Genomic DNA, 26,212 nt, shown 5'->3' with positions numbered 1-26,212 from the left:
TGAATGGCAGGGCTCTGAATTGGTAGTGATTGGCTCCCAGCTGGAAGTGAAGCGTTTGTCCATTTTGATGTGGTAATACGCATCCCGATGGTCTATCAAGCACATCCACACACCCTCCTGAAGAAATGGGAGAATTGATTGAATTGTGACCATGCAGAACTTGGTCTGGACTACTGATTTGCTTAGCTGGCTGAGATCCAAAATGGGCCTCCAGTCCCTTGGCACCAAAAAGAATCTTGAGTAAAAACTGGATCCGCACTGGTCTGGGGGGACATGTTGGATGACTCATTTTTGACACAGCTTTCTTATTTATGAAACTGCATCTTCCCTTTGACTGGGTGGAACATCAGGAAGGGATTTTTGGGGTCCTGGATAAGAGATTAATGGGATGTAGTAACCTCTGGAAATTATTCTCTGCACCCACTGATCATTTGTAATAGAGTGCCAGGCAGCTTGGTGCAGAAAGAAATGAGCCTCGACCGCTTCCAGAGGAAAGAAATCGGGTAGCACTTCAGGAGCGCTGATACAGTCATCTGAAGAAAGACTCCTTGGAGTCCTGATTTTGGGGACCCCCTCTGCCCTGAAAGGGGTGCCTTCCATTATTGGAACCCCCTCTGCCTCCAGGGGAGTCCTCACCACGTGCATCACGGAAAGAGCCTTGAGACATTTTTGCCACATCTTTCCACTCCTCTGGTTCCTGGAAAAGGAGCGCTGAGGCTTGGAAAAACATAGGCCAATGGCAGACAAGGTTTTTCCACCCTGCTCGCATATGGCTAATGGGTCCTTCACTTTAGAACTGAACAGAGCTGACGGTTCAATAGGGGCATTTAAAAAGGAAGACTTGAAGGAGTCGAAGAGGTCACAAATGCGCATCCAGGAATGGTGTCTCATAACTAAGCCTGCACCCACAGCTCTAGCCACTCCTTCAATTGTGTGGGACACCAACCTCATGGATGAGTTGAAAATTGACTCTAGAGTGACACATTGGGAAGCAACTTTATCACATGCCCCATCTGAAACTTGACCCATGAGGGTTCCAGAGAGTTCAGTGATGAGATCTTTTTGGAGCCTCGTAAAATGTGCCAAAATGTTCAGAGACCTGACAGCAAAGGTCGCTGAAGCAAAAACTCGCTTCCCTAATCTGTCCACTGCCCGGGACTCTCTGTTGGTTGGGTGGACAACAGGACTTTCCTCCACAAGGTCCTTTTTCAAAGCAGCCTCCATCACCATAGAGTCTACTGGTAAGCCTCTAGACAAGTGGGGCTGATTCTCTGGAGGGGAGAGTACCTTATCTGATCTCCAGGGAATGGCCTCAATGGTATCAGGGTTCTTCCATGCCTGCTGCATGATGAGCTTGACTATCTCATCAGCAGGGGGGGGGGGTCACCAAGAAGTAGAGGGCCAATTAGCAGAAGGCCTTCAGGAATGCAGATTCCTCCGAGGAAGGGTTGGAGGGCTTCCATTCACCACTCTGCCTCAAAATTTCCAGGATGTTTCCAAAGGAGACATCATCAGGGGTGAACGTGAGGACCCTTCCCCATCATTGTAGTCTGTATCTTCAGTAAGGGACTCCTCTGAGGAGTCCATGTGTTTCCTCTTACACGTCCATTTCTGAGGAGGTTCTTCAGTGGGAGCATCCAAAGAAGACTCAGAAAGGGGGATACCCTGTACAGGGGTTTCCTGAGGCTTGTGCTCTTGGAGTCCTGAGGGAGTGGCCTTTGATAGCTGCAGCTCAGAGAGAACAGGTGGAAGGTCTGACGTAGGAAGATTCCTTCTTGAAGCAAGTACCCTCTCCATCACCTGAAAGGCAGGCCCTCCTGAAGAGGAATGGGAGCCTGGAACTGAAGGAGACAATTTCGGAATCAGAGTCACACCCCGCTCCACACGGCCCACTCCTGGGGACAGAGCCTCAAGCAAAATCAGAGTGGGAGTCACCCTCGGATCTGAAGACGGAACTGGTGAAACAACTGGAGCTGTGGCCGGAACAGAGGGTTCCACCCCCCAAGCATGAGGTTGAGGAAGGGTTGGTTCTGATGGAACCAACACCCAAATGGGCCTCGGCACCTCAGACACCTTGTCACTGTTGGCGCTGAGGAAAGGAGTCCTCTCACAGATGTCAGGGCTATAGGTCTCGGAACTGAAGGGTCCAAGGGAGGAGAATACGTGGGAGTCGCAGGGGCAATGGACCCAAAACCCGGAGTGGGATGGGTTTTAGGAAAGTTTGTAATTCCCCTGGCTGTCAGCAGCTGATCAAAGAGGTGCACCACATCCAACTCACATAGGTTCCTGGTTGACCTTACCGACGCCCCTGAGGGGGAGTCAGGCCGGTCCAAAAAGGGGTTAAAGGCTTGTCCAGAAAACGGATCCATAGATGGGGAGTACTGGGTCCATGGTGTAGTAAAAGTCGGCACTGAGGATTCCAGTTTTGAAACAGGCAAAAGGGAGATTATTGGTGCAAAGAACGGGCTCGGAGCCAAAGTAACAGCTAGAGTGGAAGTCAATAACAGCTCCGAAGAGGTTGTTGGAACCAATCTCGGAACAGAGATTGGGGACGGTGCTGAGGTAATGTCAGGCAAAATGGCTGGAGCCAAAACCACAGTAGGAACCATAATCATTGGTGCCAAAAGCAGCGCCGATGAGGCAGCCATGGCAATCTCTGTAGGAACCACTGGAGCCAAGCTGGGAGCCGAGGTGGTCAGAACCGAGGAGGCAATCCTATGCTGTGTGGAAGTCTTATGGGCCTTAGGCTTATGAGGCTTGCCCCTATCACCAGCCAGTGAAGAGGGGTCAGAATGAGGATGTTTTTTGTCCATAGATGGAGGGGTTGAGACCTCAACACAGAAATAACCTCAGAAAAGGAAGAAGGAAGCAGGCCTTTAAGAATTAGTTTATTCCGTCTTTCATTCAGTGTCTGCTGACTGAAACTGGCACAAATGTCACAGGGAGGTTTCACAGATAAGTGTGGAACCCCCAAACAATATACACATTCCTCATGCAGATCGCTATTAGGGAGTTTACCATTGCAAGAGGAGCAATGCTTAAATCCCATAGTCCGTTTCTTTTCAGACATACCAAAAGAAACAACACAACAACTATCCAGAGAGGAAAGAAAGAGAAATAAAGTGGGGGGAATACCAACAATGGTATTGAGAATACCACAAGTGTAAAAAGGGCGTTTACCAACAATGGTACGAAAAGGGAATACCCATGGGTAGAGCTGAGTAAGATATCAAGAAAAAGGAGTTTGACAGGAAAAAACTCACAAAATGCTATAAACTTTGAAAAAACACAATACTTAGCTGGAGAGCTTGGTGAAACGCTGCTATATGGCTTTGCAGCAAACGAGATCTGAGGTAACTGAGAGAAGGGCATTGTGGGTAGCAGCTTTACTCGAATGTTTTTGGTGTACGTGAGCTTGGTATAAGGCCGATTCAGTTTCGAGGGCTCAGAACCGAACCCATCAGTGATGAATAGGAAGAAGATTAACAACTTCAGATTAATAATTACCATTTGTTTTTAGTTTAAAACATTTGAAATTGTGCTACATGTTTTACCTATATGAAGATTTTTGAGTAAGTGCAGGCAGTACCTACATTTGAAGTAAAGTGACAATTTTTAAATTCTGAGACTCATAAATTCAAGTCATGGAACAGCAGAACTGAAAGTTTGTTAATGGGGACGGCATAGCTGTGTCTCTGAGCATTCCCATTTCTCCAAGGAATGGGGATCTCAGAGTTAGTATAGATAGGTAGCAGGGTGTAGGGAGTGCAAAAATAACTTTAAAGGAGAGCAGCAATTGTTGACATTCACTGTTGTCCCTCAGACTTGCCTTTTTATTTGCAATCCTAGAACTTGCAATTATCTGTATTGGATTTACAACAAGATGCAGTGCAGCGATTATCAGAATGGTGTGGTTATTCAGATTTCATTGTGAAAAGGCTACCAGCTCATCATTCCAAAGAATTTTATCTTTTCACCACTTTCTGCCCCATAGCCATTCAAGTTTCAAGATCTTTATTGTCCATTTTACAATCATTAGTCACAACCTTGTGTAAGTTTTTTATTACATGGTCTCTTACACCATTGGCCCTTGTACTGCATTGTACAATAAACAAAGAAGGTTAATTATTTCTCCTAATACCTACAATTAACTACCTGATTATCCATCCATCTATCCACAGCCCCTTTTTCCAGTTTTGCACATGGGGCTGAGCTGTCACTTCAACAGTGACAATCATCTAGAGCAAGGTACACACTGCCAGGAAGCTAACCCTGCCGTGGTTGTTCTTCCAAAACACACACTGATATGCACACTTAAACCTATCGCCAGTTTAGAGTGTCTGAAACACCAAATGCATATTTTTGGAATGTGGGAGGGAACTGGAGCACCAGGAGGAAACCCATATGGACACAGGGGGGGACATTCAGGCTCCTTACAGAAGACATCCCAGCCGAGATTCAAACCAGGAATCCTTTTGCTGCGACGTAATAATGTTATTCACTGCACCATTCTTTATTTATTTATGCATTTATTTACTAACTACCATTACAGAGTGATGGAAAGTATCTGTTTTTTATATAGACGGTGCCATAAAGTAATGAAAATGTACAGGTTTATGGAACTGTACCTTTCAGTATTATATACGAGGATAGCAAAGAATGCAAACATATTAGCATATGCAGTAGATAAAGCTATGGAAAGGCAGCTTTCATTATTTCACTTGTTAAAAATGCAGAAGGAATGCAAATGTCCATGTATACACAAGCAAGCGCACACACACACACACACACACACACACACACACACACACACACACACACACACACACACACACACATATACTCTCTCTCTCTCTCTCTCTCTCTATATATATATATATATATATATATATATATATATATATATGTCCATAAGCTTAAATACTGATTACAGTTCACAGTTAGTTTTGCACCTTCTGAGAACAAATATATAACTTGTTTAGTATTGCACTTGTCTGTTCAGATACTTAGTACAACAGAACATAAAACAGTTGTGATATATTTTATTAGATCATCAGAAATACATGAGCTAAGCTCCTGGTAAGAAGTTCTCATATTCCAAAAACTTCAGATGCCTGTGTTCTAAAACCTATGACAGTTGAGTAAAAGGTAATTAGAACAACATATCTTTTTGTGTTTTGCCAAATGGTTAGCAGAAATTCCCTATTATTCTTCTTAGACTTTTAAAGCTAATGGTAGTGGTGAAACTAGCCACCCCTGCTTAGTTGTGTTATTTACTATGTTCTGTAGATATAAATAAATATTGTTTGCTGTTAATAGCAGTAATAGTTAATGGCAGAAATGTATTATTTCCTCTTACCTTGACCTAAACACAAAATTAATTTTACTGTTAATTTACACTAGATAATAATACTCAGATATTTATTTTTATTTTTTATTTTGCATTTGTTGACCGGGATAGTCCAACTGGATACCTGTTCATTTTCAGCAGAGGCCTGGGGAGAAAAGCTCCATACATGCATACAGAAAAACTGTTACATTAAACAAGTTAAAGCACTGTTACAAATACAATACATAAGATAAAAGTTATTCTTTCTGTCATATATAAATCTGATTTGTTATAGAGTAACAATTAGGAAGCAATGTAGGGGTGGCCAAAAGACCTCTTTGGCACATGTTTATATTGCCAGAGTTAGTCAGGATTAGAGCAAGGACACAACCATTGCATTTTAAGGTACTGTTTTAGTTTTTTTTTTTTTAATTGGGTTAGAACGGGTTCTGAAGTATGCTCAGCAGGAAGTGAATTCCATATTTTACCAACAGAGTTGGCATATAGAAAGTCTCCAGATGAGTTGTTGCTTTTGAGGGTTTGGACTAGTAATGCGTTGGATGAGCGAAGTGTCTTGAGGTTGCTGTAAAGGGTGATAATTTTTGTAAGTACGGGTGTGTTTTCAGGTTGGTAGAGAATTTTATGTGCTACTATTAGCTGATTGTACTGAAGATGGATAGGCAATTCTAGCCACCCTAGATTATTTAGGTTCAGACAGTGGTGTGTTCTGTATGCTGCTCCAGTGGCAAATCTAGCAATATGATTAAAGCAGCTAGAGAGTTTATTAAGGTCAGACTTACTCAAGTTTGTGAAGAGAGGGGATGCATAAAGGAGGGTGGAAAGTAGATTTGTATGGGCAATTACCGTCCTAACTAGTGGAGTGAGGAAAGGTTTGGTATTGTATAGTGAGACAAGTTTTTTATTAACTTTTTTAATAGTTTTATTAATATGCATATCACACTTGATGTTATTATCAACTGTTACACCTAAGAGTTTGGTACAGGGATCTGGGACAATGACAGTGCCATTGTTAGATTTTATAGTAAAGGTTGGAGTGGAGGCTTTACAAGTGGGGGAGAAAAGCAGTAGTTTTGTTTTGTTAGGATTTAATAGGAGACATTGGTTACAGAGGCAATTTTTGACAGTATTAAAAACATTTTGGGATAGAGTCTGCAGACTTAAAGGGGAGGTGGCAGAGCAAATCAAAGGGGAGTCATCCGCATATTGAATGCAGGTGGCTGTTGGGTCACTGCGTACAGGTCATTAATAAAGATAGAAAATAATAGGGGTCCTAATATAGAGCCCTGAGGGACCCCAAGGGTGATAAGTAGAATGGAAGATAGTTCGTTCTGCCATAGTACAGCCTGTTGTTTACCACTCAGATAAGATTTGAACCATTGGATAGCCTGGACATCTAGGGGAATAGTTTTATGTGTGTGCATGAGTAGCTGGTGGATGACCATGTCAAAGGCTTTGGAGAGATCAAGAAAGAGGGCAGAAGAAAGCTTATTGGTATGTATGTGTGTGTATAACATTTTCATAGGAGAAGTCATGCAAGTTATGAGTTACTGTATTCCAAGTTTCTTGGTACATTATCATCATGGGTATGCAGTCACTAGAGTGAGGATGACTTAGGACATTGTACTCACCTTAACAAGCATTAAGACACCCTCATTAGTTTTTGGATCAGTTTCTATATGGAAGTGACCACCTTCATTGCCTGACAGAATTGAAAACTCTGCAAGCCAGTTATCGGTGAATTCTTCATCGGCATCTAGTACTTTCATCCGCAACACTTCAACATTTGCTGTATTTTCATTGACACTTCCACGGTACTAAAAAGAAAGAGATTTACATGAAACACTGGTTTTGTAATAACAACTCATTCGTATCTAAATGATTATAAGTCATCACATATATCTGTGCTTAACTTGGACCTTTATAGCTACACTAGAATAAATGTGCTTTTAGATAATTTTCTGCAATAGTTAGGCTAAGGTACAACCATTATAATGCCTTTGAATTTAATGTATAATTGATGATTTTTATAAAATGCCAGTGGCTACTATCTAGAGTATACTGGGCATTTGGCACTGTGGTAAAACTGAATCAAATGACAAAGTCCAATATAAATGGATTTTTTACAGACAAAACTTGAATTCTAGGTTTGCATATTTGTTTTGTTATATCTATATGGATATTTTATATATCTATATAAGTAAGATGCCCTTGTGTCAAAACTGACTCATGGTGACTGTATGGGTAGGGCCCATAGGGTTCTCATGGCATATTACAGAAGTACATTGCCAGGCTTTTCTTTCACACAGATACTGTTGAGCCTATTTGTGCCCCAAATAGATTTCAAACCCAGTTCTACCAGTTAGTAATCTTGCACTTTAACTTCTATGATATTAGTTCAGACCACATATTTTTATAGGTTCATAGGTTCATAGGAAGGTACTAGGCTATTGGCCCTAGGGTCTATACAAGCCTAGCCAAAAAAGTACCCTGGCTTTCGCCACCCAAGAAAATTACTTTCCTATGACCCTGTCAAGCAGAACCACAGAAGTGATCCCCGGGGTGAATTTCCTATTACCCATCCAATCATCAAGATTTTTCTTGAAGAGTGCTAATGAGGAGCTCTGTTTGACATAGATAGGTAGTCTGTTCCAGAGTATGGGAAGTCTCTGGGACAGGAATGTATCCCTCCAGCATGTTCTGTTTATTGTGGTGACAAGGTTTAGGTCCCTAGAGAGTGTAGCTCGGAGGGATTGGGATTTATTTAAGTGGAGCATGTCCAACAGCTCTGGGTTTGACATAGCTTTGTATGTTATGCAGAGATTGCCTCTGAGTAGGCGATATGCGATGGAGTAAAGCTGGAGTTTTTTGAGCCGGCCTGCATAGGGCATCTGTTTGAGGCCAGTAATCCTCTTTGTGAGGAATTTCTGCAGCCTTTCCAGTTGTTGTAGATGTCTTCTGAGATACATACCAAAAGGGGCATTGTACTCTATGGGTCTAATGAGTGATGAGTAGAGGGGAACAATGACCTCTTTTCTCCTGGATGAGAAACCTTTTGTGATGAGGTGCGCCATGTAGAAAGATTTCCTGACCACTGTGGCGATGTATTATCAAAGGAGAGACTACTGTCCACCTGTGTCCCAAGGTCTCTTATCACACTTTCGGTGTTAAGTAGACTACCACCTATGTGGTAGTTCATGGGTACAGAGTTTTTGCCAAAGGGAATGACAATGCACTTTTTGGCATTGAGCTTGAGACCATGGCTTTGACACCAGGCATCTTGAGGTCTTCTTGTAGGATGTCCACATCATTAGACGTTTCGATTATGGCGCCTAGATTGCAGTCATCTGCAAATTTACTTAGCCAAAGACCTTCTGTGTTAGCCTGTACTTCAGAAAAGTAGATACCAAACAGGAGAGGACCCAGAACTGAACCCTGTGGTACTCCACTTGTCACTGGTCTGACATCTGATTTGAAGTCTGCTACTTTCACTGTGTGGGTTCTGTCAGTAAGCCAGTTGGCAACCCATCTTGTGACATAGGGATTTATACCTAGTTTAGCGAGTTTATCTAGAATTCCAGAGTGGGGAATAGTGTTGAATGCCTTGGTGAGATCTAGATAGGGTGTGTGAGCCACCTTAACCTCATCTATGGCTTTGGTGACTGCTTCAAAGAAGTCTGTCAGGTTTACGAGATATGATCTGCCTTTTACAAACCCGAACTGTGTGGGGTCCAGAGTTTGGAGATCTCCAATGTCTTTGTTTATGAGTTCCATGATGATACGTTCCATGGCCTTGCAGACCAGGCTTGTCAGGCTAATGGGGTGGTAGTTCCTGGGGTCTGTTGTGGCCCCCCCTTTGTGGAGTGGGATAACCATTGTGGTGCACCATTCAATGGGCACAAAGCCTGAGGCAAGGCTATGATTGAACATGGTACTTAGGTGGGGTGCCAGTTAATTCTGTAGTTTGTGTAGAAGGCAGCCTGGGATGTTGTCATGTTGGGGAGTGAGGTTTTTACCTGTGCAGTCGTGATTACAGGAACTTTGCATTCTTCTGGTATAAAGATGGGCCCTTTAAGGGGTGAAAGGGGGGGGGTAAAGTTAGCACTGAACCTATCTGCCAGGATGTTGGCAATATCAGTTGGTTCTGTATATTTAGTGTCATTGTGCTGTAATTCAGAGCAGATATGAGTGTTGCCATTGAGATTCTTGACATGGCTATAGAATGCTTTGTGGTTGTCCTTAGAATCAGTGGCGATTTTGTTTTTATAACTAGCTTTGGAGGATTTTATGAGGGATCTCAGCTTCTTACTGAGGCTGACGAGGGAGTTCCTTCAATCGTGGGATTTTACTCTTTTTTTGCAACAGTTTCTTTCTTCTGTTGTAGAGTTTGTTTATGGCAGAAGACCACCAGATTTGCTTCCTTTTTTTGGTGGATAGCATCTTGGTTCTGTTAGGGCTAGCACGATCCATGCACTCGTATAAGTGCTTATAAAGTGCATTTGTGTAGGATTCAGCAGTCGTACCTCCATTGTCCATCTGCATGGGTGTCGTGAAGTTTGCCACTTCTATCTTAAGAAGCGTGAAGTTGGCTTTAGAGAAATTTTTTACAGTTGTTTTCCTAATGGGGAGGTGGGGCTAGGATGTGGATGTCTAGAGTGATTTGCTTGTGGTCTGATCTGACCAACGAGGAGCTGACCTCAGGTGTGGAACACCGGTCGCCCATGTTGGTGATGACCAGGTCTAGGATATTGCTGCCCCTGGTGGGGGTGTGGATAAGTTGATCCAAGGCATTGGAATTGATGAATTCCAGAAAATGTTGAGCAAAAGAGTTGGTACACAAGTAGTTTTCCCAGTTAATGGTGGGGTAGTTGAAATCACCCATTATTAGGGTGTTGGGTTGTACCTTAATATTTTCCAGTGTATCAAGAAAAGAGGAGTGGGAATCCTGGGGCATGGTGGGGGGTCTGTAGCAAGCTACAATCTGGATTGTGCTTTTGCCCAGAGTTAGTTGAACTTGGATAATCTCGGATGCATTATGCTGAGCAATTAGCTTGGAGGTATGTATATCCTTAATGAATATGGACACTCCTCCACCTTTAGTGTTTCGGTCCAGGTTTGGTGGTCGAAAGATATGGTATGAATTATAGCCTGGTAATGCAGGGGTGCTCTCTGGAGCTTTGAACCAGGTCTCTGTCACTGCACAGATGTCGATGTTCTCCATTTTAAGGAGTTCCTCGAGTGAGTGCATTTTGAGGTTTAGATGTCTAGCACTGAGTAGCATTACCCTCAGATTTTGCTTGTTATGGTGGTGAATTTGTCAATTGAACCTTGCCTAAAAAGGCACTATAGGGGTGGCAAGAGCCTTTGCCAGTATCCAGAATCCCAAAGGCGACAGGTGCAGGCCATCTCTGGCAAAGCAGCGTGGTCTGTCGATCATGTCATCCCAGGCAGACAGATACTGGATTCCCTTAGAATGACACCAGAAGCTTAGCCAATTGTTGAAGTCAATCATTTTATCCTTGTACTGTGATATCATTCTGGGTGATGGCAGGATGCTACTCAGGGCTAGGGTCATACCTTCCTGGGCTACAAGATCGGAGAGCTCCTCCATGTCTCTTTTCATGTAGTCCAGGGAGGTATGTCTCAGGTCATTCACACCAACATCGACAATGACAGAGTCATATTTGTACTTGTTGTGGAGTGACCTGAGTGCGTGCATTATGTAGCGAATCCTGGAACCCGACAGGCAGCTGACAGTAACTTTCTCCTTGTTTAGTCTGGTGAGTGGAACATCAGTGTGCCTGACTATAGAGTCACCTATGACTTGAGTGTTGGGTACGTTATGCCTTATGGGTTGTAGTTGAGTGGCAGACTGATTATGTGGGCTATGTGTCATTTGCGTTGTGTTGGGGGGTGGAGGTTGCTTGCATTTGTGCTTTGGAGGTCTCGGTTGTTTGGGCAGATTTTTACTGAGAGCCTCCGCGAATGTAGGTGCGTGTTTTGTGCTTCTGTGTGTGTTTTGGTGGTGTAGGTTTTGAGGGACTATGTGATGAGTGTGGTGCGGTGCAAGTGTTTACCTTCTCCTCTTGACTGTCTAGTCCAGTCTTCAGTGAAGAGAGCTTTGCTTCCAGTTTGGCTACATAAGTGCATCTCTCACAGGTCATAGTGTTGGGTGGTAGGAGGAGAGGGTTGTCTGTGTACATGAGGCAATTGCTGCATTGTCCCAAGATGCCCAGATTCATCAGGTAGACAGGAGAAAACACCGGGAGCTGACCTTTAGACATGCCTGGATAGGTGCTTATTTATTAAGTACTAAAAACTGTTTTCCTGTAGACAAGTGAGGAAAGTTGAGTGCTGTAGTAATTTGTAGCTTATTTAGTGCTTACAACAAGTTCTGAACAAGTGCTGAGCTCAAAGAAACAGATTTGAGTGCTAAAACTAAAAAGCTGGCTAATTGCAAGGGAAAATTTCAAGAGCACACGTTATGGCGCCAGGAATAGGTTAACCCTAGTTAAGTGGTGGGGGGGCTCAGGAGCTTACAAACAGTCCTGGATACAGCAAATCTGTATCTGGGCAAGACTTGTTACAGGAAACGGGGGAAGCAGACTTAGAATTTTTTTTTCTCAGTAAAGTGGAAATGGAGAAAGCTGGAACAGAAGTTAATTCAAGGTTAAGCATCTGAGTGGGTTGGCCTTCACAAATGTTCTCTATTAGATCGAATGAACTAATGACACTAGACTGGGAGGAGTGTCACAGATCAAATATACAGTATGGGCGGGCAACTGCAAAGCCACCTATTACAGTTCCTAGCTGTAGCCACTAAATGAAAGTTGTAAAACAGATCAAGGAGCAAGCAGACTCTAGAGAATGGTTTTAACTGTAAACAGACTAGATTAAAACACAGAAGCCTCAAAAAAATCAAAAATGCACAGACTAGCTTAGAACACAGAAACCTCAAAAATCAAAAATGCATAGAAAAGCTAGGATAGAGCACTCACAAACAAAAAATACAACTCTCAGTATGAAAAAACAGTTTACAATTAAGTAATTCAGTAAACATGCAATTAGAGTACTGAAACAGTATCTAGCAATGAAAAATACAGTTAAAACAGTATAAAACAGTACATAAATGCAACAGTAAAAAAGCTTTATAACAGTGCAAAATGTAGTAGATTAACTGTATAGCACAATTATAAGCATTTCAGAAGTGCAGTTCAGTGAAATAAGTGTAAGAAATAACTTTTCCTGCTCTTGGAATCTTAAGGAACTTCCGCTTACTTTCAGTAATGAAATGCCATCCACAGCCTGATAAAACAAGCACAACCTTTTCAAGACACAGGGTTTATATATCAGTAAGGATGGAAGAGTTACAAGATCAAATTACTACTCAGTCCCTGCTATTACCCAATCACCCGTACTACAGAAGGTCAGGAGGCCCTGTTACTCTCAATAATAATGAAGACAGACTATCAGCAGAAAATGTCTGCCAGAAACATAGGAAACTCAAACAAAACTACCAGGCCTAGACAACAGTAGGCCTCTATCAAGATTATGCCACCTGAGCAGAACACAGAAACCTAATTTTAAAAGCATAGAAAGAATACTCACAAAGAGAAAATACAAGTCTCAGTATGAAAAAGCAGTTTACAATTTAGTAATTAAATAAAAATGCAATTATTAATTATTATAAATGCAATTTACAACTATATTTGGTTCTGCTGTAGGGCTAATATTGGCTCTAAATGATTGTCACTGTTGATGTGACATCCTGACCTCCATGTGTAAAAATGGGAGAAAGGGACTGTGGGTGGATGGATGGATATATAATATGGGTTCTAGCCAATACATAAAAAAAAAACAAAAAACAAAATAATTAAAATAAACTCTGTCTTTCAAAATACAATAAATCAAAAGACAGATTTCTCAGAAAATGGCACCCATCTCTTTTTATTGTTTTTTGCATTGGGAAAGCCCCCTGTACTCTCCCATTGGGGAACTGTATCCCCCACACCTCTGCTAACTTATATATACTAACTCTGAGATTGTATAATGTACAATACCAGGGAAACGGCAAAACTACCTTATCCAAGTATTGGGCAGTATTGCCTCTAACTGTGTATCCAATGCACTCTACCTTTGATGTGCATGTTATTCAATTACTTGGATTAGAATAACATGCACCTAATAAGAGTGAAATTCAACCAAAATACATGGAACCATATGATATGTATGTGTACACACACACACACACACACACACACACACACACACACACATATAAATATATATGTATGTATATGTGTGTGTGTGTGTGTGTGTGTGTGTGTGTGTGTGTGTGCGTGTGTGTGTGGTATTCAGTTTCTTTATATCAACAGCTCATTTACCCAAACTGCAAAAAAGTAGAAAACTATATTGACAAGTGTACCTATCAAATGCAGTCTTAAATATTTTATGTAGGGTGCTTTGAGTCCACACATCACCCCAACATGGGGACTTCATCCCCCACACTCACTAACTTAAATATAATAACTCTACAGTCACTCAGCCAAGACCAAAAGGAAATACACATTCTCATTCATGCTGCCTGCAGTCAACATTATGTGAGTCGACTATACCATAACAAGATAAAGCCATCATTCACTGAGTCATTCATTAAAACTTGAAGCGGACTAATATATATATATATATATATATATATATATATATATATATATATATATATATATATATATATATATACATAGAGACAGTAGAGGGCTGATTATCCAAACTAATTGGGACCTAGGGTAGTTCGGATAATCAAACTGTTCACATAATCAAACATATAATTGAAGCAGATTTTCTGCATGAAGGAATACAAATTTTCAACAATTCAATGATTCCAGTTGACAATAAAAAATATTTTTCACACACGAGCTGGCTACAAGCTCAAAAAACATGCTCAAGTGAATACAAAAAATGTTTACATATTCAGACTTTATGATTTTTCCTACCTGAAAACTTTGGAAGGCTGGTTAAGATAATTGATGTTTTGGATAATAGACACTCTACTTTGTATATATATATATATATATATATATATATATATATATATATATATATATATATATGGGTCTACTGCTTTTAGTCAAATTACATTTGGTCGAAAATGATTTCCGGCAGCCCACTTCACTGAAAGCTCATTTGGTCGAATTCCATTTGGTCGAAAATGGAATATAGCCCCCACCCCCACTGCAATGTGACCCTGGAGTGAGAATATAAAGTTAGGGGGGGTGTGGGGGGCATAGCCCCCCCCGCCACATTTTGCAACTAGTTTTTACTGACGTTATATGTTTCAATGTATTTTTAATGGATGCACAAGTATATAATTGTGAATACACAGCAATTATGTGGGGGGCTAAGCCCACCACACCGCCAATTTGTGGGGGGGGTTGCCTCCCACATCCACCCTAACTTTATAGGCTCACTCCAGGGTCGCACTGCAGTGGGGCAGGGCCTATATTCCATTTTCGACCAAATGGAATTCGACCAAATGGGTTTTCAGTGAAATGCATTTTCGGTGAAGTGGGCTGCCTGAAATCATTTTCGACCAAATCTAATTCGACTAAAAGCAGTAGACCCATATATATATATATATATATATATATATATATATATATAAAATATATGTATATATATATATATAAACACACACACACACACACACACACACACACACACACACACACACACACACACACATGTATGTGTGTGAGTGTGTGTGTGTATGTGTGTATATATATATATATATATATATATATATATATATATATATATATGGTTCCCCTTCACAAAGTCGAATGGCCACAATCTCGAAATGCATATGGTCGAGACATAAGCTCGAAATATGTGGAAGCTCGACTGTGTGAATGGGGAATGGCATACAGCGCAGAATGGGAGATTTCCCTTTCTGCGCTGTAGTGCGATCTCGGAGTTGCAATAAATAAGTAGCTGGGGGTGTGGGTGGTGCAGGGGGGCTTGCCTCCCTGCAGAAACACTTTTTTGTGTTCTGCTCTCGGCCATATGCATTTCGAGTTTCTGAATGTTCGACTTTGTGAAGGGGAAATATATATATGTGTGTGTGTGTGTGTGTGTGTGTGTGTGTGTGTGTGTGTGTGTGTGTGTGTGTGTGTGCGCGCATGTGTGTGGGTCTACTTCAAAAGACTGAATGTCAAAATACAGAAAATTCAAAATACTGAAAACATTTTTAATGCAGGAGGCTGAACCCCCCATAACCCCTGCTAATTATATATACCAACTCCAAAATCGCACACAGCAAAAGGTGTGTCAAGAAAGTATTAGGTTAAGGGTGTGCGCACTTATGCAACCAGCTTATTGTATGTTTTTTATTTTTTATATTTTTCCCCTAACAGATTTGTTAGTTTTTCAGTTGAATTGTACAGGTTATAGGTCACATTATGGGAAAAATTTTGAAATTATTTATTGTGGTCTCATTTTTTTATATTTCAAAACCTGGCATTTTAATAGGGGTGTGCACACTTTTTATATCCACTGTATATATATATATATATATATATATATATATATATATATATATATATATATATATATATATATATGTGTAAAATTACCTGAGTATACGTGAATATATGGAGAAAAAAGAAGTAATAAAGTACAGGAGGTGGAGAAACAAAAACTTGAAAGTAAAAATAGTATTATAGGCTAAGAAAGGTCAAAGGAAGGTGAAGAAAAAGAGATTTAAAGATAATGATATCGGAGGAAATAAGTGAGCGATAAGGGTAGGTGCTAAGAGTAGTAAAAGAGATATTAGATGTATAATAGATTTCAAGGAGGAGAGAGTATCGAAGAGAAAGGGAAGAGAGAGAGAGAGTGTAAGAGAGACAATATTTGAAAAGAAAAATAAAAAGGCCAGACTAACTTGGAGAAAGGTAAGTACAGAGCCCGGAGTTGCTCCTCACAGGCCCTCTTTAAGAAAAATCTTGACAATTGGATCGAACATTGAAAATGCACCCCGTGGATCACTTCTGTGGCACTGCTTGACAGGGGCACAGGAAAATCATTTTCTTGGGTGCCGAAAGCCAGGAAACCTTTTTGGCTGGGCTTATACAGGCCCCAGGGCCGATAGCCTAGTACCTGCCTATGAACCTACAAACCTATGAGAAGATAATCTTTTAGGGTATACTTAAAAATAGGACTTGTAGGTGTTGATCTAATGGCCATAGAAATTTTTTCCAAGTTTTGCTACTACACTGCAGAGTACAAAATATGTCCTATCTTTTGTTTTTGGAGGGGGTATATGGGTTTCAAGAGTCTGTTTCACAGATGAGCAAATTGGACAGTTAGGAAGGTACTGTTTGAGAATGTTACTGATGGATGGACAGTGGGATGATTATACACCATTTTGTGGGCAAGTAATAGTTGAGTGCACTTGAGGCAATTAGGTAACTCAAGCCAGTTTAATGTGTTCAGAGCAGAGCAGTGATGACTTTTATATGACATATTGGCTTCAACTCTAACTACCTTGTTATCACATAGTTGTTTTATGATAAGGGAGATTTGAATATTGGAAACAATTTGTAAGACATATGGTAGAGAAGGTATGTATTTGCCAGTGTGACTCTTGATGAGTTAGTGAGGAATTTTTTGGAACTGTAGAGCATGCTAAGTTTTTGATGAGTTTTTTTATACAATTTTGTATATGAAAATCAAATTTCAGTTAATTGATTGTGACACCTGTTAAATTGGTATGAGATATATGTTCTATATGTGTGATTGAGAGAAGTTACTTTGAGGCTGATTTTGAGAGATTTTAGAGATTTAGGGAGAAATACAAATAGCTTGGTTTTATTGGGATTTAGGAAAAGTTGGTTTTCAAAGAACCAATGTTTAATGGAGTTGAAGGCATTTTGAGAAATGGAATGTGTATGGGGAACAGTGCTTGATGAGCAGATGAGGTTGGAGTTTTCAGCACATTGGATGAGAGAAGCCTGTTGGGAGAATGTATGTAAGTTATTAAAAAGATGTTAAAGAGAAGAGGTCCAAGGACAGGACCTTGAGGCACACTTGTATTAACTGGGAGAAAAGAGGAGTATGTAGAGAGGGATTTTACAGATTGTTACCCTTGAGAAAGGTATCTAGCAATCCAACTGAGTACTGTAGTAGACAGACCAAGTACAGACATTTTAGAGAGTAATTTGGAGTGAGAGACTGTGCAAAAGAAGAAACCACACTATTATTATCTGCAACCTTGATGATGTTAAGAAAATAACCAGGGCAGTTGTTGTGATATGACATGGGCAAACACCATGTTGGGTATAGATTAGTAGATTTTCTTGAAGAAGGTACTGTAAAATTTGCTGATGTATAAATGTATCTAAAATTTTAGAGATGGAGGATAAGATAGCAATAGGACTAAAGTTTATTTCAGAGCAGTTATCACATTTGTGAAGAGGTATAATTTAGATGTTTTTTCCAGAGAGATGGGACATGTGATTCTTGACTAGATCTATTAATGAAGATGGAGACTAGATAAGCAATGGAAGGAGTTGCAAATTTTAAATATTCTGTAGGCTGGTTGTCAATGGAAAGTGAGCAGGACTTGAGCTTACTGAGTAGATGTTTTATATCTGAGGTAGAAACAGTTTTTAAGGAGAAGTCAAGTTTATTGGCAGTGGAAATCTCAAAAGGACCATTGTGAATTTGTGTGGGATTTTGTGTTAGGATAGGAATAGAGTCAATAAAATTAGACTTAAATTTATTAATAGTTTCTATGGCAGAGCTATCTGTGAAGGGGTTGGGTCAGTAAGAGTTCCAGGGTGTAAGATTTTGATAATAGAGGACTAAAATTTCTTGTTTTTATGGCTTATTTGTGGATCTAAGTAATAATGTTTTTTTTTATCAACAGTGACTTGAGCTTTATCAAGATTATAGAAATGCTTATAAGTTTGAAGGTGAACAGGAGCTTTGACTCTTTGCAAATTTTGCCCACCAAGCTTTGTTTCTCTTGTGCATTAGTGTGACTAGCGTGGGATAGCCAGATAGTTTGGGTGGATTTAATACATTTTCTTCTAATGGGGAAAGGATATTTAGGACATTGAGAAATAGTGAATTATTGAAATAAAGAATATGACTGTAACTTTTACACTTGTGTAATGCTTAGAAACAAGGTAGAAGACTATATTGTTTGTGTAGTATTTCTAGTTTCAAGATATTTTGTGCTATCACCTGCTCAATTGTTTATGTATTTATTTATTTAATTTTTGATTTGGCTTTTTCTGGTACTGATATTAATGTGTAGCTTGTTACAGCAAGCAGATAATCACTACACAAATCATAGCAATCCATAGACACATTTATTATAATACCGGCATGAATCTTTCTCTGCCATAAATTAATAAGGGCAAACATGGTCATTGAAGCAACATTGGTTAAATGATTAATCTCTTGGGTAAGGCATTGGTTTTGTTATACTTTTGTTTGTAGTCATTTATCTAGTAGCTTACTGTTGGCATAACAATAAAGTGTTTGCCTTTTAGTGAGGAAAAATGCTGTGTTGTATTATGTCCCGTGTGACATATTAATATTATTTTTTCTGTCCCTCACCTCCATTTGTTATAACTTTTTTCCTCTTAGGAAATGTTGTCAGTACAAGAGATATGTGACAAATGGTTCTGTATTACTGATGAGTGTTACGTTGAAATTTTGCCTTCTGGCAGCATTACGTAACCATCAGATTCTCCACATGGCACTTTGAAGAAGATCGGTCAGTTGATATCTGATGCAGCTATCCAGGAAAAAAGGGTCTCCTTCAAAAAGAGTGAAGTGCAAGGCAAGGAAGGCTCCTACCACCCCAAGTGAAGGAAATATACCTAGTTTAGCCCCCTGAAGTAATGAGGCCTAGGTGAATCAGCAAGTCTCAGGACAGACACAGCAAGCAACTAAATATTTAGAAAGCTTTATTGATGCACTTACCTTGGAAGGGAGATAAGCCTGGAATCAAGTGAGGGGAATGCATTTTTTCTGATTCTAGTAGTGTACTATTTAACCAGTTAGTATTGGCTGGTGAGCCACAAAACAGAAACAGAAACAGCATGAGTCCAATAGACGTTTTAGGGAATGAGCAAGGTTCACGGGAGCCTGCTCCCTGTGCTGCATAATATGGTATGCCAATTGCAGCACAGATTCTCAGTTAAACAGAAGATCTGACAAGATGAATATGTAGAGGTTTATAATTTGATTGATCCAAATGTGCTACAACATATTGTGGACTCTTGTGTTCCACTTGCAAGGGACCTGCTACCTGCTTTGGCAGCTTTAGGCAGGCATCAACCCAATCATTTTAAGACAAAATCTTGGGACAATTAGATGGCTGATTTTATACATTTTATTGCTGTCATTGTCGAAAAGGAACCTGCCCAGGCTCTGCATTTACTGAATTTTTTTTTTTTTAATTATGTGGGATGCTCACTATTTGAGGGGAGGATTTTCATGAATATAGTATGACCAAAAGTTTCAGAAACTTAAGGTGGTTAACAAATATCTCAAGTGGGATGAGTGGTACACTGATATTTAGGGGTGATGATCGGCATGCCAAGGGTGCCATCCCATACCAGTGAAGGTTAAATAGGTTTTAAATTCAAAGCATGTTGGGTTTTTAACAGTGGTAACTGTGCATGGCCTCCTGTAGATTTCCATAATATTTGTTCTTAGTGTGGAGTAGGCACACAGCCATTAAATGCTGGTTTACGGATGGCAACACATGTTGTAACCTGGTAAATGCAGTAGAGGGCAGGCTTTGGGATACATCAGATAATTTATCAGAAAGCAGTAAGCCCTCTTTTCAAGGTTTCAGGGGAGGTGCATACTTTAAGGAATTTCATTAGGTTGGTCAAGCACCCACCCATTAAAACAGAGGTTTTAGATGATTTTTTTAAAAGGTTATCCTGATCATCATGTCATGCTAGAACCATTATAAGGCTTCACCTCAGTTTTTTCATCAAATCTGTGGCTTCCTCCAATGTTACAGTTCATAAGAATTTAAACTTCATGAAAGGAAATTAAGAAATTGTATAGGATTTATTCCACAAGTATATTACCAAAGCCACAAGTTCAGGCCCCTTTAATCCCACCCCCCCTTTGAAGATTTTAGAGCTTTATCCCTATGGTTGGTGCCAAAAAAAGAGAAGGTGAATTTTGTTTAAATGACCGTTTTTAATTCTCTTATGGACCATCAGTCAATGATGGTATAAGCAAATTGGATGTTAAAGTGAAATATTCTTCGTCAAATGACATGATTCAGATCACTTGGCACTTTAAATATCCCTGCTTAGCAAAGTTGAATGTGGAATCAGCTTTTCATCTTTTCCCAGTTTCTCCTCAGGACTGGTACCTGTTGAGGTTGCACTTTGACAGCTGTTATTATCTTAACATGGCTACATTCATGGGATATACAGTGGTGTGCACTAACTTTGAAAATGTTATCACAGTCTTGCAGTGGTGTTGGAAACAGATGTCCACTAGGCAATAAGCAGTCCACTATTTAGATGATATTTGTATATTAGGATAGGGGGAGCAGGGAGCAAAGGAAGGACTTACATCATTTTAGGAAGTATGTCAACAGATTGGGGTGCACTTAGCTTAGTAGAAAATAGAAGGCCCTTCCAGGACCCTTAAGTTTTTAAGTCTTGGAGTGGATGTGCCTTCTTCATCCTTTAGAATGTCTCAGAATAAGTTACATCAGGTTTTTTCTAGTCAAGTAAAAAAGTTAAGGTAAGGCAGGTATGGAACTGAGCAGCCTTTTAAACATTGCTTGCAGGACAGTGGTGCTGGAGAGACCATTCACCACATCATTAACTAACCTATTCCATGGTGGATGTCAAAAACACCATAGAGTCAGGATTACTAGAAAGTTGAAATCAGATCTCCTTTTTGGTTCATCATTTTATCAGACTTCAATGATAGAACCTTTCGGCAGGCTGAATAGGTGGCTAGTGATACATTATATTTGTTCACAGACACAGATGCAACTGGGAGTTATGCTATGAGGACTTACTTTAAAGACCAATGATTCCCCTCACCCTGCCCATCTGGCAGAATGATTCCCACCACAAGAAAGAGTTTGTGTTTTTTTTTTAAGTCACACTGGATTCAATCACTTTTAAAGCTGTTGCTCCTACGCAGTTTGGTATTAACTTGTCTTTCTCTGCTGTGGACATTCCAGGGATTCATTAACTTGCTTGCAGGTTAACAAGCTTTGGCAGTTCACCCCAGAGAGAGCATCAAATGTGGCCTCTGATGGTCAATCAGTGGGTTTAATTAAAACGGCAGGTAGATCATTCTCTTTGCATATTTGACATATGTTAGATAGTTTCATAACATTAGTTTGAGGGCTTATGATAGTACATGTTTTTGATGTTTTTTCTTTTGTTTGCAGGTAGTCTATGAGTTTTGATCTTTGGTCATTCTTTTATTTGTCATGCAGATAGCAGAACAGAGGTCTGACAAGGGAATAGAACTTGGGTCTGGATCCTTGTACTTGTGAAATACTTTGGAAGTATTTTGGAGGCTGGAATTTAGTTTACTGTCAGCTCTACACAAGGTTATTGGCTAAGTTTGTCAGTAACATGTCTTTATTGTTCATCTGTAGCAATGACATTGCCATGATCTCCAGGTGTAGATTATTTTCTTGCATCTTGAGAGTTGTAGTCACCATAAAACAGTTATTCTCTGGCCTGCCAGTAGCCTGATCCTCTGATGTGTCCAGATTATTTTCAGCTGGGTTCCGTAAATCCACAGCCTAAGAGACAGCTCAAAAATGTTTGAATCATACAGTGGCCATGCCACTTCTCACTTAGGTTTTGCAGTCATAAGCCATTGGAATTTTTCAGGAAAAGATCCTAATGGTTTTGAGAAGATAGTATCCACCAATCTAACAAGGGATTCACAACAGAGAAGTAAGCAGTCTATAAAGCTGCACATGGCCACTGACCATTTTGTCAAGAGGACCTATGACCTGTATCTGTCAGGAAGGGTCCCATTTATGTTGACGAAAGGGCTGTTAACTGAATGCCCTTTGATCGACATGTAAATGGCGAACTGCAAAAACTTCGAACGGCCAAGTAAGCAAATTTTTTCACAGGGGAAAAAAATCACGTGGCTGTTATTGGGAATTTGCCCCCCACTTCATAGGGTTTGATGATTTGTTTTATTTTTTTGTTGGCCAAGCGATTTGTTTTCCATGGGGGAAAAAATCGCTTATTTGGCTGTTTGAAGTTTTGGTCTTTCAGTACTTACATGTCGATCAAAGGGTGTTCGATGAACAGTCCTTTCGACAACATAATATAGACCTTGTCAGGAAACATCATTTCAGTTGTAAAGCAGAATAGCTATGTTTAAATAACATAGTAGCTGCACCTGTAAAAGGCGGAATGTAATTCATTTTATGTGCTCAGGCCTGATAGATCTAGATATATATAGATATATCTGCAAGTATGGACATGCATATTATGGTATTTTAGTGTGCAGCTCATTATACACAGGCACAGGAATTTGTTATAATTGTCTATATTTTTAACCCAGTGACTAGGCAGATTATGATTCTGATCTTTTGCTTTTTTAGGATTCATTGGTGATAGTCATACCCCGGGATTCATGAAGCTCAGCGCAAGGACGGCATTAGCCTTACGCTGACCGTGCAGCGTAGAGATGGTGCAGCAGCACCACATGCATATTAATGAAGGCACACTGCTGCAACGGCCACGTGCATAGGAAACGTGCGTGAGTGCAGGGGGCGTGTCCAAGTGCTGCACAGAGGCGTGAACATGTCGGCTGCATACGCGCAACCTAAAATGCTGACTAATATAGCCTGCCTCTAATAGTAATCACTCCTGTCAGTGTCCGTCGATACTGAAATGTATGCAAAGCATACAAGACAGTTTTGCGAACACCAAAATAAAAAGTAAACATAAAGGCATGTAGCCGAATATTGAGTCCCCGTCCCTCGAACAAATGACATTTAAAACCTCGTGCCTGTATTCCATTGTAGTGTCGATAGTTATACTAAGTGGAAGCGAGACGCATCATGTTAGCGCATCACCAATTGCTAAGTCTAGCCCAATAGTTAGGGTTACCACCTGTCCCACATTGTAAGGGACAGTCCCACTTTGGGCAGTTGTGTCCATACCAAAACCATTATAAATGTCAAATGTCCTGCGATTGTAGGACATAATTATGTCCCATATTTTATGTAATAGTCCCATACAATACTTTTTTCCGTATGTAAAATACTTAAATGTTACAAGAAACAGAATAAGCAAGTAAACGAAACAGAATAAGCAACTAAACTGCTACAACAATAAGCTTAAATTTAGGCATAAAACTAAAGTACTAGACCTTTGTACTAACCATGGGTATGTGTTGGCCTGTAAAATCTGATGTGTGTCCCGAAAATGTCCCATCTTGGTCATATGAAAAGGTGGCAACCCTACCAATAGTCAGAGCATTCGCCCAATATCTGCCCATTTGCGGTCCAAGTCATCCTTGTCAGGATGTCCCAAAGATGAATAGGTATTACCTGTGTCTACCTACCATGTCATGAAAGATAAGTATTTGCGTGTACCTATGTGCGTGAAGTACAGAATGCGGAAGATCAAAAATGCTAGGGTAGTCCTCACAACCATATTGGTACCAGAGATATGTAGTGCACACAATGTGTTCTGTTGACTGTGCTATGGGCCATCAACCAGAGAAGGGATGGATGGTGTGTGTGGAATATGGGAGTGGGAGGTGATGGGTAATGTAATAATTCGCCAAGGGAAGACTGGGTTGGATGCACAATAGGTGAACTGAAGGTGTACGAGGAAGCAGTGGGTGAATCAGAAAGAAAACCAAAGAACAAACATTCACATCCACAATACAACCTGACAGGCCATACTGTAGAACACAATCCCAAAAACATATGAACATTAAAATGTGCGATACACATGTACAGAAACGTTACCGGCACATACCCACATAATGGTCTGGCCTGAACTGAGCCATCCAACCCCAACACACCTGGATAGATAATTGAATACCCATCATCCCCTCCACAGCACACCCCCCCCCCCTTCCTGAACGTCCACCAAAACCACCCATACTCGGGCTGCTAGCTTGGCGCAGCCATATCTGCACATAGTGACCCCTACTCATATCTAGTAGGCAGTCTCACCCTAGGCAGTCTCAGGATTGCAAACTATGTATCTCTTGCATGTATAACCCTACCTCATTTTCGTAAAGCCAAAACAATTGAGGTCATCGGCCCCAACAATTTTTGGATATCCCTCATGGGATAAGTATCTGTTCTAAACATTAGACTCGGTGTCACGACACACTGTCCAGTCCTGTAGACTTCTGGACACAAGTTGTATGAGCAGTAGTTGTCCACAAGACTGCTCAGCCTCCAGCCAGTCCTGCAGAACCTATGACCCGGGATTTAACACCTGACTGCGATACACGTCTCCCCATGTGCATTATCGGGAATATATACCTTACACATTCACATAGTGGCAGTCAGATATAGGGTGATTAAGGTGCTTTAAAGCAGACGTAAGTAGGGTTTCCACCTGTCCCATTTTGCGAGGGACAGTCCCTTTTTGGGCAGTTGTGTCCTGACCAAAAATAATACAATGGAAAATGTCCTGTGATTGAAGGAAATAATTATATCCCATATTTCATGTAACAGTTGCATAAAACAGTTATTTCTGCATGTAAAATACTTACATGTTACAAGAAACAGAATAAGTAACTAAACTGCTACAAGAATAAGCTTTCATTTAGGCAAATAAGTAAAGTTCTAACCTTTGTACTGACCGTAGGTATATATCGGGCTGTAAAATATGATGTGTGTCCCGAAAATGCCCCACTTTGGCCATTTGAAAAGATGACAACCCTAGACATAAGCGAATATGCAAGCATGTATGTGCGACAGTAAGTGGCGGTGATTCAACGGTATGGAAAATGTAAATAAGCATGTAGGTGTATATGCATGTGTATATGTACAGACTGACCGATATATATATATATATATATCTATATATATATATATATATATCTATATATATATATATATATATATGTACATGTAGATATGAAGAATGAACATGGTCACATTATAGCAGTCATAACGAATGTGAAGGGAAACAGCAGCAGAACCCCCCATAATATTTAGTGCTTTTATATATCAGGATGGCTAGAGGTGAGCAGACATCTGCATCCCCAACCACAGGTAGGACGCTAAAAGTGGAACTAATGAAGTCCCCGTGCTAAGTCTGGCTTTCAAATGGGTACAGGGCTGTTCGTGATGCATAATCCGAATATGAGCATATCTTGCTAATTTTATGCTGTATAACGATATAATACCATTTAAATGTGAACTGGGGTGACGTATCACAGTAAGAATGTAGACGGATTTTGCGTGACGTGAATCAGTGGCTAAACGGAAAACCGCAGTTGAAAAGTGTTGTACTCACCCTTTGTCCAATGGCCCTAGTTCCGCCCAGTAACACAATATACCGCGTCGGCCAGGCCCAATGCCAGGACCCTACACATCACAATCAATGTGATTTGTCACTAAGCCATGTTATACCTAACGTTGATGTTATCACAAACATAGCAGACAGCACTGTCATTCAACAGTATGATCAAACTAATTAAATCATACAGATGTGTATGCATGCATACGTACACACATATACATATATATATATATATATATATATATATATATATATATATATATACATACATATAGGGTAACCACCTGTCCCACTTTGCGAGGGCAGTCCCTCTTTGGTCAGTTGTGTCCTG

At 40.3% G+C, this 26,212-nt stretch overlaps 1 protein-coding gene across 1 annotated transcript in view; it reads right to left on the bottom strand.

Annotated features, from left to right (window-relative positions):
* Positions 1 to 26,212, bottom strand: part of LOC122796738 (desmoglein-2-like) — a 1,262,885-nt gene that overhangs the window by 316,447 nt on the left and 920,226 nt on the right. Inside the window, exon 8 of the mRNA XM_044065447.1 lies at positions 6,979 to 7,164. Within this exon, the coding sequence (XP_043921382.1) occupies positions 6,979 to 7,164 (186 nt within the window). The remainder of the gene's footprint in view (positions 1 to 6,978; positions 7,165 to 26,212) is intronic.

Source organism: Protopterus annectens, chromosome 3.part0 (genome assembly GCF_019279795.1).
Source record: "Protopterus annectens isolate FY-2018-M chromosome 3.part0, PAN1.0, whole genome shotgun sequence".
Taxonomy (NCBI): Eukaryota; Metazoa; Chordata; order Ceratodontiformes; family Protopteridae; genus Protopterus; species Protopterus annectens.
Note: the sequence above shows the minus strand (reverse complement) of the source record. Positions and strands in the feature narration are given on the sequence as shown.